Source organism: Sus scrofa, chromosome 17 (assembly GCF_000003025.6).
Source record: "Sus scrofa isolate TJ Tabasco breed Duroc chromosome 17, Sscrofa11.1, whole genome shotgun sequence".
NCBI classification, from domain to species: Eukaryota; Metazoa; Chordata; class Mammalia; order Artiodactyla; family Suidae; genus Sus; species Sus scrofa.
In genome coordinates this window covers 29,272,371-29,286,536 of record NC_010459.5, presented here as the reverse complement: position 1 = coordinate 29,286,536, position 14,166 = coordinate 29,272,371, and the positions used below count along the sequence as shown (strand labels likewise).

At 59.6% G+C, this 14,166-nt stretch overlaps 1 protein-coding gene across 2 annotated transcripts; it reads left to right on the top strand.

Annotated features, from left to right (window-relative positions):
- Positions 6,965–10,881, top strand: NKX2-2 (NK2 homeobox 2). Of its 2 annotated transcripts, XM_021077994.1 has the most exons (3): positions 6,965–8,491; positions 9,402–9,713; positions 9,856–10,881. In XM_021077994.1, exons 1-3 carry the CDS (start codon positions 8,233–8,235, stop codon positions 10,086–10,088), a joined length of 804 nt encoding a protein of 267 aa, XP_020933653.1. In that variant the 5' UTR covers positions 6,965–8,232; the 3' UTR covers positions 10,089–10,881. The 2 variants fall into 2 exon arrangements, with proteins under 2 accessions (XP_020933653.1, XP_003359963.1); XM_003359915.4 differs by having other exon boundaries at positions 6,968–8,491; positions 9,402–10,847.

Here is a 14,166-nt window from a genome sequence, read left to right as displayed (position 1 = left end):
CGCCCTCTGCGCCCGCGGCCGGGAAAAGTTTTACCTGATGCCGAGGCCAGGTGCTCCCACCGCCGCGCACTTTCCCGCCCGCGGGGGAGCGGGACCTTCGGGTGCCGCCGTTGCGGGCGGTGAGGAGCGCCGTGAAGAGCGGCGCGGCGGGGTTTGAGCCCCGCCCGGGAGGGCGCGGCGGGGGAGGGGCGCCGGGGAGGGGGGTCCGGGTAGGTGGGGGACTAGATAAAGGCGCGCCTGGAGATGCTGCGGGACTGTTGCCGCAGCGCCGCGAGTGGGAGGCGGAGCGGGCGCGCAGCGCGCTTCGGGCCCCTCCCCACCGCCGGCTCCAGAGGCTCCCGGGCCGCTCAGGCTGCTGCCTGGAAAGGCGCGCCTCCGCCCCGCCTCCGCCGGGTAAGTCTTCCCGTGCGCGCGGAGCTCGGGGTGGGGGCTGCACGCAGAGACCACGTCCCGAAGGTAATTTGGAGAGGCGCCTAAAAGAGGTGCTTCTCGGGCGGATCTGGGCCACGAAGTGGGGGGCGAGGAAGAGGAGGATAGGGAGCGGGAGTCCCAGGCTGGAAGGACCAAGGCTGGAGACCCAGAGGGGGTCGGCAGTCTCGAGGGAGGCGGCTCAAGCTTGGACTTTAAGGGGGCGCCGGACAGTTCTCGTTTGCGTCAGTAGAGATCGCCAGAGGATCAGAAATGAGCGTCAGTGGGTTCTGCCGAGGCCCGGGGCTCCAAGGGGCGACCCTCTGCTCCCCCCTCACACACACACACACACACACACACACACACACACACACACACACACACACACAAAACCAAGGCGGCCTTTTGGCGCGCCTCTCGCGCCTACTGAATTTCGTGGCGCTCGGGGTAGAAAGGGGGCGCTGAGTCTGGAAAAGGACAGTGGACCTGCGGTCCTCAGATTGGAGAAGGGAGAGGGAGATCCCAGGAACCCTTCCCTCCTTCCCTCCCTCCCTCCAGAGGGACCTCGCGGGTCGGTTCCCCGCGCTCCCAGGCTCCAGCGCCTAGGCTCGGCTCAGGCTGGGAGCTCAGCTACCCCGCGCCCGGCGAGGGCGACATGGCCCAGGACCCCTCTGGCCCAGTTCTCACTGCCGAATACGAACCCATTAGGAGAGGCAGCTTGTTTTTCGAAGTCTTGTAATCATTTTGTCACGTGTTAAGAAGTAAATGCAGATAAGAACGTGCTTTCGGCGCCGCGTTTCCTTGAGAAACCCCAATCTCCTATACTGAAAATCGCCCTTATCGGGGGGAAGGTCGAGCTGGGCTGGAAGAACGTTCCTGGAGGCAACACTGACGATGCGTAATCTCATTGTAACATATTTAATCATTAGAGCAGCGCGAACGAATAAAGCAGAGAGGTTCGCCTGAGGGGACGTGGTGTTTAGTTCCCCAGTAAACTGGTGACAATGGATTGGCTGGGACGGGCTCATTTGGCCTAAGGGGGGCTTAGAGCTATGTTTTTAAAGAAAATATTGGCGGAAGGCCGGTTCCATCTTGCAGCACGCCCCAAGCCACATTTCGTGTTCAATTTAACATCCATGAAAGTTAAACGGCTTTTCTCGCCTTTTATTTTATTAGATGCATTTTCAAAGATCTCATTAAAGCACATTTATCAAAGTCCTAACATATGTCCGCGGGGGTCTTACGCCCACACAATGAGGCTGATTAATAGAAAGAGAAATCCTAATTTCTATTACAATTTATGTCCTCGGGAGATACAGGCTTTTTTTTCTTTAAGGCAGATAATTGGGAAAGTGCTGTGTATTTCACCTTGAAGAAGAGGGGTGGTGATAGCTCAGACGGATGCCTGGCCCTGCACCCACAGCTAATTGCAAGGGGCACTCCTAGGACTTACAGAGTTCCTGGGGCTCCAGAGGAAGAGGGGGGCAATTTCCGAGACAGAATCTGAGCTCCGTCTCTGGGCCTGGAAAAGTTCTCTGCCCAACATCTTCTCAGTAACTCAGAGGACTGTCCTTCTGGGAACTGCCGTCACTTGTCCCCTCCTCTGTTGAGTTCACAGAATATGGAGCAAAGAAAGAAAAAAACTCACCTTAGGTTTGAACCCAAAGTGGGCTGAGATTTCCTTTTGCTTCACCATTGTCCCTCCTTCCTGGTCCATCTGTCCACTGGCTGTGGGTCTCTCCTGCCAGAGATCTGCACCTGTCCTCATCCGGCCTCACCGACAGGGCTGTGTGCCTCCCCAGCCCAGTCACTCCATTCTGCAGCTCCCCCACCCCACCCCTGCCCCCAGCTGCAGGGACTTCCGGAGACTTCAGCTTCCCTCTCCCAGGGCAGAAGGTGATGCCAGTTGATGCTAAGACCCACCGCAATGGAGACGTTCAGTTTTCTAGGTGGGAAAGTTCCCATGTGGGGTGGTACCCCGGGCCACACCGCTTGGCCTCACTCCATCATGTCTTTCCTCGGGCCACCAGAGCTGACGCCCCCAATTCCTGCAGCCTCCGTTCCCCCACCTGAAGGTGGAGGCCATGGCCCGCCTTGAAACAGCACATCGTAAAGGTGGGCGACTTCCTTGCCAGGCTTGGGGACCAGACTGGGAGACATTTTCTTTCCCCATTGATTTCGAGTGCAGGCCGTGCTCCGAGTCTCCAACCCCAGAGAAAAGCCCCCCCCCCCAACAAAACCTTTGTGTCCCTGCTGCTGAGCCTCACGGAGAAGGAAGGTGCAACCGGCTTTGTTTCTGGAGTGGCTGAAGACAAATGCTTGCACCTTGGCGCTAACCAGACAATAAACTAATCCACTTGAAGGGCCGTTATCTGAGACAGGATGTGCGGGGGCTGAGAGCCCAGCCACGCACTGTACCAGGGAAAGAGTTTCTTTTCAACCTCTTTTCATTCCCAAAGAGAAAGAAAAGAAATGAAGTCAAATTAGTGTTTCCAAATAACGGGGAAGACCATGTATTTTTAATGACTGGACATGCTTTTGTGGATGGGGAGGGCCTGGGGTGCTGCTTGGGGCTGCTGAGGCTTGGGGCTCCTCAAGGCCGCCCCCCTTTAGAGTGGGCCCTCCAGGTGTCCCCCACCCCAGGACTGTCTCTGTCCTGACCTCTTCCGGAGGGGGCACCTTCCCAGCAAGCTCTCACCAGCCTAAAAGGGGAAGGATGTGAGCAGAATGCCTCCCAAGTGGCCTTCAAGCCAAGAGACCTTCGGAGAGAGAAGGATGGTGTGGGGGGGGGCGGTGCTGGGTGTCGCGTGCACACCTGCCTCACCCACAGGTGCACCAAGCCAGGCTCCCATGCATGGTGTGCCCAGGCCCCTTTCCAAAGTATCTTCCCTTCTTGCCTTGTCTGCTGCTGTGTGGAGCTCACCCCTCCCCCATAGGGGGCATCAAGCTGGGGTGCATGCATGCAAGGAGCAGGAGCGGGGGACATGGACTGCACCAGGGCCCCCCACCCACCCCCACCCCCACCCCCGGCCCTGGAACTCAGAAAAGGTGCTCCTGTTTGAGCTACCTGGGAAAGTAAACAGGTAAACACTGGGCCGACTTGAAGGGCCACTTGTCCTGGAGTGGGGCCACTTAGCCTGTGTACATTCACTCCCCCGCGCTCTGCAGCCCCTGCACTTCTGTCCTTCCTGGACCCGGAGCGGCAGAGAGGAGCGTAGAGGCCTGAGAAGCCTCCTAAGAAGGTTTCTTCTAGCATCCAGGGAGGAAGATTCTCTCCCCCCACCCCTTCCTCCACTTCCCCTCAGGGCCTGTGACCCTCTGAGCCCCTCCTAAACGTGGGAAGGATGGATGTAGAGCTGGAGGTTTGTAAGGAACCTGGAGCCCCAAGGCCGGCAGAGAGAATGGGGCAGTGGGTTCTGACTGCTCTATGACTCTGGCAGGGGTACTGGGTGGGGTCACACACCAAAAAGAGTTAAGCGGGTCTCCCACCGGCCCAGAACAGCTGCAGTTAAATGTCTAGCATCCATCTCAACTTCTCCTCAAGTTCAAAGCAGCTCAAGCGCTCTCTTGTCGACAGCGGCAGAGCCCCAACGCAAACACGATGGAACCCAGGACTTTGTCCTTTCCTGGCTGCAAGGTGGAACCCAGGAAGAATTTACGAAAGAATCCCAGCTGGGGAGATCAGAGCACATCTCAGTCCAGATGAACTGGTGCCAGAGAACACAGCTATGTCCAGAGCTGACATGGCGCAGATGGCAAGACATTAAGCACCAGGGAGGGGACCCGGGGCTCTACCCTCTCAGCCTTCTGGGAGGAGACCCCAGCTGGAAAATGTCAGGCCGAGGTGCCCCCATCGGACCTCTTGGGGAGCCCTACGGATGCAATCACCTGTTTCATTTGTGTGGAAAGGTGCATTTGGTGCTTGGCCCCGCGCTTCGGGACACATGAAATTCGGGAGACCCTGGAGTGTGCTTTGGGCACCGGACCTGCCCCCCCGGCTGCCAGCTGGTCCCCCAGCCGGCCTCCCTGCGTCTGCCCACAGGCCTCTCCCAAGGGACTTGCATTTTATGATCTTCCTCTAACAAGCAGAGTTTCTCCCCTTCAATTACGGGCCTCCCAGTGGTCTCCCTGCGCCTTTTCAATTGCAAATGTCAGCGCTTTGGAAGCGGACTCGGGAACTGCATGGGCTACCAAGCGCTGGGCAAAATGGATTTGAGGTCCCAGGAGGGAGACCCCGAGCACAGTGGATCAGACTCCATAGGGGGCTGAGCACCGCTGTGGGAGGCCAGGCAGAGGTCCCCTCCCACTCCCTCCCGGCACCGCTGGCTTCAAGGTCTGGGGCAGGAAAAGTACCTGAGGTGAGGGTGGAGGAGGGATCAGAGACCCAGAATGGCCTGCTCAGGCGGGGGTGTGTGGCCCCTTAAGTGCTCAGGGAAGGGACCCTTGCGACCTAAGGTGCGAATGAGGCCAAGGGGCTGGCCCTGGGCGGAGCCCCCCCCCCACCTCCGTGAACTGGGCCTGGGGCCTCCTTAGGGGCCATTGTCAGCGCCCCCTCTCCGGGATCAATTCCGGGGAGCCTGGACTCCCCTGTGGGAGAAGGGTTGTCTCCCGGGTGCTCTGCCCAACGAGCTGACTTGGGGGATTGGGGAGGGACCTAATCAACGTGAGGGAAGGGAGAATTTACCAGCTGGGTAGTTCCAAGGTAAGAAAGGAGCAGGCTCCAGGGATGGGTCCGGGGACACCCCTTCCAAAGATGGTTCAGGGGATATACAAAAGGGACACTTTTGCCAAAAGGGACCCAGGACCAAAAGGGGCCCAGGAATTGGCCTGGCCCAACCAGACTTACTTTTGGTCCTTCTCCATTGCGGATGCTGATCCCCAAGAGACAGCCCTCCCTTGGGACAGAGGAATAAGAGAGGGACCGGGATGATTATTTTTCTGCAAAGCTTGGGTTGAGGAACTTTTCCTCACCAGTTATTTATTTAGCAGCTGAGTAACAATGGCCAGGGCAGGCCAGACAGCCTCTGTTTCCAAACTGTGGGCCCCCGCCACGCCTGGAGACCCAACTTCCCTCCTCCAGGCTGCGCGGGGCAGGGAGCTCCCCAGTGAAGGGGGGGAGAGGGAGGCGCGGCAGAGGGAGGCTGGGAAAGGCAGACTGGAAAGAGAAAAGGGGAAAAAGCACGAAAAGTAATGGGTTCGAGGAACACGATTCAAACCACTTTCTAATTCTTGCAGGGAAAAAAGGGGGGAAGGAGGGGGAGAAAGGAGAAAAGGAAAAGTAGGAGGAGAAAGAGAGGAATGGGGAGCGTCGACATGAAGGGGTTTCCTTAATATTGTGGACGGATTCAGAAATGAATGAAGAGATAGTCCATTGAAAAGGGTTGAATGCCATGACAACTAGGAACAACCTTAGATTTATTCCAAACAGTTAGGACACATTGAAAGAGAGCGTCAATCATGTATTATTTCGCCACTGAAATAAATGCAAAAACCGAGCCGGGACAAAGGCTTCCAACGGGAGCGGGACATTTGTCTACATTTCGCTCATTGTCCGCAGCTTAGCAATCGGTTTGTATTTGTGTTTGCCCGGGTCCGACCACCCAGGACGCGCCGACGAGGGGCTCGCTCTAACCTGGGCCATTGTCACCCACGTCACATACTGGGGGCGAGGCAGCGAGGGCTGCAGAAAGCCGCCCAGCGGCTCGGGGAGAGGCGCCCTCGCCGGGCGCTGGCAACTCGGGGGCGACTGGGGCGCGGCGGCCGCAGCTGAGCCCGGGAAGGACAGGCGCCCGGGTGCTGCGCTCGGCCGGCGAGAAAGCGCCCCGGCGGAGGGCCAAGGGGGTGGCCAAACCCCAACTCCCGCGGCGGCCTTTCCCGCCCCTCCCCGCCCCCAGGCAAAGCACCGTCCCGAAGCTCCTCTGGGGCGGACGAGCATCAGGTAGCACCCCCCCCCAAATCTGGAAGGAGGGGTGGGCAGTGCGGCGTGGACTTGTCCTCGGCGGCTGGGAGGAGGAGGTGTGGTCCCGAGAAAGTTCAGTTCCCAGGCGGGCGAGGGGTGGGGACCTGCACACAAACCTCAGTCCAGCTAGGAAGCTGGGGTGCATCCCCAGAACGCGCCTCTGGGGCGTCCGAAAGGAATCGCGAGGATGAAGAAAACTCAGGAGAAATCGCCGCACCACCTCCCGCCCTAAGACCCCCTCCCCCGCGGTTTTCGGGGCCCTCACCCGGGCCGGAGACTGCGCCCCCGCCCCGTCAGCCCTCCCCTCTCGCTTCCCGCCGCTCCACTGCCGCCGGAGGCTGGAGAGGGAGGCATAATAGGGGGCAGGGAGGGCGCGGGGCCGTCTGCCCTTGCCTCCACCCGGAGAGGCGGCCCGCGGGGCTGGGAGGCAGCAGGGCCCTGGCCGAGCGCGGCCAGAGTGAGACCTCCCCACCCCCACCGCCCCTCCCCGGGCGCCCGCGTAGCAGAAAGTGAACTGCTCGGTCCTGCTCGGACGCTCAGGGCTGGAGGGGTAGAGGGGAGGCGAGGAGAAAGAAATAAATGTCTTTAGCAAATAAAGGGTGGCGGGGCGGGCGGGGGGGTCGATTGGTGGTGGCTCCGGCCAGCCCCGAGGCGATCCCTCTCCTGGGTTTCGGGCTCTTTCTGCGTTAACTAGAATCAATTACTTGCCTTGTCATTTCTAGTACTCATCCTTAAGCCTCAACCAAAATATTGACCTAGGAGGCTTACAGAAGTTGGGCTCTTGCCATTTGAACCGGATCTTGTTTAGGGAACCGCCAGCGATGGGAAGGAGAGATTTCCGCGGCTCAGCTTTCGCCCCCTCCCCCTTTTCCAAAGGCGCCACAAATCGCCAATTTTCCGGCTTGCTGGGGGCGGGCGCGCGGGGGCGGGGAGGGAGGAACCGGTGAATGTTAAGGAGGATTCTTTTTTCCTCTCCTCCTCCGGGTTTCTGTTTTGTTTTCTTTCCTCCTCCCCCGCTTTTTTTTTTTTTTTAAGATGCAATTTGTTAAAACGGCCCTTTCAAGTGTGTGGACTCGCGAGCGACGCGGTGGTCCTTTGTATGTAAATACTGGGTTAAAAAAAGGCTCGCCCCGTCTTTGCAATTAATTGACACGTTACACCTCTCATCTTGCTCTAGAGGGCCGTTGGCTGGGAGCGCGGAGCTCCCCAAAACCCACAATTTCACATCTGCAAATACAGTCTTCATCCACTTGACTTCCAAGACCCGCCCACACGTGTCCAACCTTTGCGTTTTAATGTCTCCCCCCTCCTTTTTTCCACCCTTCTCTCGCTCCCTCTCTCGCTCCCCCTCCCTCTCTCTCTCTCTCTCTCTCTTTCCCTCCCTCTCTTTCTCCCCCTCTTCCCCCCCTCTCCCCAGGTTCGTGAGTGGAGCCCAGCCTTATATGGACTGATCGCTCGGGCAATGGCCCATTTTTTCCTCGCCACCAGCCGCCACCGCGCGCCGAGCGGCCGCCGGAGCCGGAGCTGACGCCGCCTTGGCACCCCTCCTGGAGTTACAAACTCGGGCCCGGCCGGCGGCGCTCGGCGCGCAGGCCGCCCGACTCCCCGCGTCCATTTCCGAGTGCTTGCAGAGAAGACATAGGCAACGCGTTGGGCTTTTTTCTTTTTTTTTTTTCTTTTCCTCCCCACCCTTTCCCAGAGTTTCTTTCTCTTTCCTAAACATAATAATCTCAATAATTAAAGCCCATCCCCCCTCCCCTCCCCCAACCCCTCTCCCCATATCCCCTCCCCCGCCCCGACTGAGAGCGCCACGAATTGACCAAGTGAAGCTACAACTTTGCGGCATAAATTGCGGGGTCCCGGCCATGTCGCTGACCAACACGAAGACGGGGTTTTCGGTCAAGGACATCTTGGACCTGCCAGACACCAACGATGAGGAGGGCTCGGTGGCCGAAGGGCCCGAGGAGGAAAGTGAGGGGCGGGAGCCCGCCAAGAGGGCCGGGCCGCTGGGGCCGGGCGCCCTGGACACCGTGCAGAGCCTGCCCCTGAAAAACCCCTTCTACGACAGCAGCGACAACCCGTACACGCGCTGGCTGGCCAGCACCGAAGGTCTCCAGTACTCCCGTAAGTAGCGAAACTTGGCCGCGGCGGCTGTGACCGCCTCTATTCCTGTGGCCGCAGCCTGAGCCGGATGCCGGGGGGAAACGGGAAGGAGCCTTGTAAACCACAGCCCGTACCCTGCGCCCCGGGAAAGATTTTTAACGCTTGTTTACGATGCCCCAACTCTTCCCTCCTCGTCAAGCCCCTCTGGTCCAGGAAAAAGACTTGGACTCGGATTTTTTTTTTTCCCCAAAAAAGAGAAATTAGGAAGAAGAGGGGGAGGGGAATACCTCCCAAGGGCTGGTTACAGACGTCAACCGGGACTGACGGCTCTGGCCCGAGCCCCCTCCCCCATTCCGACAGCCGGGAGGGACTGGCCTGGAGCACTGGAGCGAGCCAGCCAGCCTCGGGGTACCGGAGAGGGTGGCCCGGGTATAAATAGCTCACCCTGCCCCCTGCACTTCATAGAGGACGCTTTGTGCGGTGCGGAGGGTGTCCAGAAAGTGGGAAAGCAGAAACGAAAGCCCCCAAAAACCTGCCTTAAATGGCTGAGCCGATCAATGCCGGGATTGTGGGGGTTTTGTTTTTAAAATCTGCCCACGTCTCTCCGGAGAGGAAACTGCTTAAGGGGGCCGGAGCCCTTAACCCGCGCTGATCTCCTCAGCGGGCCACTCCCCCCCCAGATACGCACCCACACTGTGCGAACCCCTAGAAACCAGAGCCCCCAGCCCCCACTCCTGCCGCTTCTCCTCTTTGCCCGGGTGGGGATGCGGACCGGGCGTCAGGCGTGGAGCAGGGCGGGGGCCGAGGCCGAGCAGTGGGGCCGGGCTGAGGGGCGCAGAGGGCCGAGGGCGCACGGAGGATCCTGGGCGCGCAGGGTCAGGCCCAGCCGCGCGCAGCCTCCAGGCGCCTGACCGGCTTCTCTTTCCCCCAGTGCATGGGCTGGCGGCCGGCGCGGCACCCCAAGACTCGAGTTCCAAGTCCCCGGAGCCCTCGGCCGACGAGTCACCGGACAACGACAAGGAGACCCCAGGCGGCGGAGGGGACGCCGGCAAGAAGCGGAAGCGGCGGGTGCTCTTCTCCAAGGCGCAGACCTACGAGCTGGAGCGGCGCTTCCGGCAGCAGAGGTACCTGTCGGCCCCCGAGCGGGAGCACCTGGCCAGCCTCATCCGCCTCACGCCCACGCAAGTCAAGATCTGGTTCCAGAACCACCGCTACAAGATGAAGCGCGCCCGGGCAGAGAAAGGTATGGAGGTGACGCCCCTGCCCTCGCCGCGCCGGGTGGCCGTGCCCGTTTTGGTCAGGGACGGCAAACCGTGCCACGCGCTCAAAGCCCAGGACCTGGCAGCTGCCACCTTCCAGGCGGGCATCCCCTTTTCGGCCTACAGCGCTCAGTCTCTGCAGCACGTGCAATACAACGCCCAGTACAGCTCGGCCAGCAACCCCCAGTACCCGACAGCACACCCCCTGGTCCAGGCCCAGCAGTGGACTTGGTGAGAGCCGCCCCCTCCGAGACTCGCGGCTTCAGGCCCAGGCCCCACCCCGGCGGCGGAGGCGAGGAGGACTCGGCCTTTACGATGGTTCTTATAGTATTATAATTATTATGATGGCGTCGAGTTGACTCTCGGCTCCATTGGGGAGGTTGCCTGCACCTCCGTGGAGAGGCAGATCCCACCCAACCAGCTCTGCCTCACCCCTCTCTCTGTTTGAACCTTTGGAGAGGGCTGAACCCTAAGCCGTGTTTACAGAATGTTTGCGCAGCTTCGCTTCTCTGCCTCTCCCCGGGGACCGAGTGGTCCCAGCGTTAATGTCCTCACTTGAGAAGGAGAAAAAGACATCCCCACCCCCGCTTTTGTGAATTTTGTAAAATATGTTTGTGTGAGTAGCGATATTGTCAGCCGTCTTCTAAAGCAAGTGGAGAACACTTTAAAAATATAGAGAATTTTTTTCTTTTTTTATATAAGAAAATGCTAAATATTTATGGCCATGTAAACGTTCTGACAGCTGGTGGCAGGTTTCGCTTTTCGTTGTAAATATCAGTGGTGATTGTTGCCAAAATGACCTTCAGGACAGGCCTGTACCCCATGGGGGCCCAACTCCTTTCTTTGTGGTTTGTTTTGGTTTGCTTATATTTGGTCATCCTTGCTTTCTTCTTTTCTTTTCTTTTTTTTAAATTTTGTTCAGTGCAAACATTTCTCAGATCTGAAAAAAGGAAAACAAAAATGTGTAGGTGAGCGAGCAGCCCCCCTGCCCCATCCTGGGGTCCTGAGCCCCGGAACTTGGAGCTCAGCGGTTCCCTGCGATTCCCCAAGAGCGCCGGGCGCTGAAAGCTTTCAATTTTTTAAGTAAGAATTTTAATAAAAATCCTGTGTTTAAAAAAAAAAAAAATTAAGCCCGGCCCTCCCGTTTGTCTTACTTTTGTCGCCCTGCGCCGGGCCGGAGGCCTCAGGCAAGGCGCCCCAGCCAGGCCGCTGGCCGAGCTCTGCCCCCACATATCCCCTGGGGGCCGAGGCCACGGGCATCCGGGGCGCTGGGGCGGCCTGCGGAACAGGCCTTACCCGGGCGGAGGGGCCCGGCCCCCGCTTCGGACCCTCGGCCGGTGCCGGAGAGCTGGGCCTCGGGCCTGCGAGCGGTCGACCCTCCGCCCGGGGTCGCTCGGCCTGAATCCGGGCGGCAGCGTCCAGTCGCGGGAGGAAGAGTGAGAGAGACTTTGGAAACCGCAAAGGCGAGAAGAGCAAGCCCCCCTCGCTCGCCCAAATCTACGAGTGGCTCCTTCAGCCTGAGAAGCTGTTGAGGCCACTACACTCGATGACTTTCACTTTGTTGCATTTGATTTACCTCGTGCTAAGAAGTGGGGGGAGGGGGCGCTGAGCTTGAGACCGGTCGGCTTCCCTCTACTCTCCACCCCCTTGTAAAAACGCGGTCGCAAGGCGGCTCCCAGACCTGGGCCCCTGGGCCCGGGACGGGTTTTGGGGCGCTCCAGGTTTGGGCTACAAGGAGGGACGCTGGGAACCAGGCGCGGGGGACGGGATGGGGGCTTCGACCTTCCTAGGCTCTTCAGCCCGGGAGGGCCTGGGAGCAGACGTCATAGGCGATGCCTGCTCCCCGAGCCTTCCTCCTTCCGTCCATCCTCATTCTTTTAAGTTTCCAGCCTCTCTCCCCGGACCGGATCCCCGTGCCGCATCTCCTCCCGTCCTTTGGCTGCGCGGGGTCCCCTAGGCCAGCTCTTTGGCGCGAAGCTGGGCGAACTCCTTGCTAGGAAGTAGGACTCTGGAGGTGTTGTGGGGCGCCCAGGCCTCCTGGGCTGGGGTGAGGGCAGCAGGAAGTAAGCACACAGCGCCGGCTCTCCCGGGGGAGGGCTCACCGGTCCTTCCCTGCTGGAGACCTGATTCCACCCCACCCTTGTCGCGGGGAGAGCTCCCTAGAGGACCCTGGCGCATACTTGCCCGCGCGGGGAAGCATCTCAGAGGGCGAGCGTCTCAGAGGGCGCCGCGGACTTGGGAGGAGGGGCGCCTGTCTCCTGCATAGCGCGGACTTCGGAAAACACGCGGAGCTCGGCAGCTCAGAGCCCGGCCGGCCGCTCCAAGACGCCTCGGGGTGGGAAGCTGGCCCCCTTCGGAAACTGTATCTCTCCTTTTCTCTCGAGCTCCACCTTCGTGCCTGGGGGCGGGGGCTGGGGGCGAGGAGGCCGAGCCAAGGGAGCGGTCCCAGCTGACTTTCTCACTCCCTCTAGTTGATGATCAGATTTAATTCAATATCTAAAGCAAACATGATTATCCGTGTGACCAAATCTGCTCGTCAACAGCACTCAGCGCAGCACGCACAGGAACGTGATGACACGCTGTTCCCGCGTCGCGCACCCACCGCGGATAATTGAGGGCGCTGGAGTCTTTCTGATAACCTCCTAAATGTCCTTCCGTATCTCCAGGTTCGACTGGGCTCATGCAGGTTTTCCTAAAGGCAGAAAAATCTACCTTTGTTCTCCACACTAACTTGGAATCGTTTGGAGTTTTATTTCTTGCTCTGTGTAAAGGAGAATTTCCCCCCAAATTGGCTGTGCAGTAGTCGAATGCCCAACTTGCCCTGATACCAACCACTTAACACTCCTCTCCTCCCTTCCCAGTAACCCTGAGCTGCTGGGAAGGAAGGTAAGTGTCCTGAGCCTCTTGGAAAGGGGTTGTCACCAGGCCTGAGGCACAGCCCCAAGACTCTCTTGATTTTGACTGTTCTAGGACCCAAAGTTTTCTGGGGTCAAAAAAAACGATCATAGGAGCCCCCCCAGGCCTCCAGAGAGGAAGGAGGCAGAGTGGAAGCTCCAAATTCTTGCAGGCTTCCACGTGTGTGCGTGAAGGGCGCATTTGGGCCAGTGGCCAGGCCCGCAGCCTCGGTGTGCGCTGGCGCGGCCGGAGCCGGAGAGGTGGGCCGCGCCGCCTCTCTCTGTCCTTGGGTCCCCGTGGAGTCAATAAAAGCGCCTTCGGAGCCCTGTGTGGCCCTAACCCCAGCGCCCTGGGAGCGCACCCGGCGCGGGGTCCGCCTCGGCAGTCTATCTTCGCCCAATCTACAGCGGGGCCGCACAAAACGGCACAATGGGAGAGCTGGGAGCCGGGGATGTTAGAGGCGTGCATATTAAAAAGGGACAGAGAAAGAATGGCAGGGGACAGAGAGAGGGGAAGAGGGAGAAGGGGCCCACCCTCCGCCCCCCTCCACCGCACCATTCAGCGCGCTTATCGCGGGCAGTGAATCCCGGAGTCAGGCAGAAGTCTCCTTGGGGTTTTGTTGGGCCTGTCACTGGGTCCCTTTGTCATCCGCGGGCTCCATGCTGGATTCCATATGGCCAGCTGGGCCGAGGGAGCGCGAGGAGGGACCCGCACAAAACCCAAATTGTGTCCGGCTTTCAAACCCTGTATTGTTGTCTGTGAAAGGAAGACGCATTAAAAATTCGTGCTATATCTATTGGGGAGGAGGTTGGAGGAGGGGAAAACAGCCACCCCTGTCTTTGATGGCTTCAGAGGGCGCTTGCCCCGCCTAGGCCCCGTGACACTCTGGGAGCTGGAGATCTCTCTTTCTCTCTCCATCTCTGCCTGTGTCTCTTTACCAAATGCTGGCTCGGGCTTGGGACTTCGAACCGACGGCGCTCTGGGTCCGGGCTCCTGGCGCGCATTTGGAGACTCCTGCGAGCGCAGCTGGGGGCTAGGCCTCTCCTGTCTGGGAGCCCAGAGTAGAGGCCCTGAGGCTGTGCCGTGCCCAAGAGGTCACCGAGGTGCCTGGAGCCTGGGGGGAAGCTCAGACTCCGCGGGCTTCGCGGCTCCAACGCAGATAGAAGTCCAGGCCCCTTGTTCCCGCACCGGATGCGTCCGGCCGCGCGCAGAGCCGAGTGGCTCCGGGATGCCGCCAAGGGACCTTTCCGTCTTGGGCTCAGCTCGGTATCGGCCGCAGCCCGCTCTAAGGCCGCTTTCGCCCAACTGGACCCTCGGGTTACCCAGCCCCTGTCGTTCGAAAGATGCGCGGAACCCCACTGGCATGTCGGTGCGACGATGGAAAACCGGTTCAGAAACTTCTTCCACCGCCACCACCCCTCATGCTGGAGGAGAGAGGGGCTCTCTCTTTACTTCTCAGTGTCACCTGGACCATTTTGTTTGCAAAACAGGGAGAGAGAGCAGAGCTTCCAAGGAATTTGCCTGCTTTGGCCTCACCTAAGC

What these genes read in the sequence shown, in the direction of transcription:
- NKX2-2 (XM_003359915.4), top strand. Translation starts at nt 8,233, where the DNA reads ATGTCGCTGACCAACACGAAGACGGGGTTTTCGGTCAAGGACATCTTG. An exon ending in CGAAGGTCTCCAGTACTCCC is followed by an intron (nt 8,492 to 9,401) that starts GTAAGTAGCGAA and finishes TCTTTCCCCCAG; the next exon opens with TGCATGGGCTGGCGGCCGGC.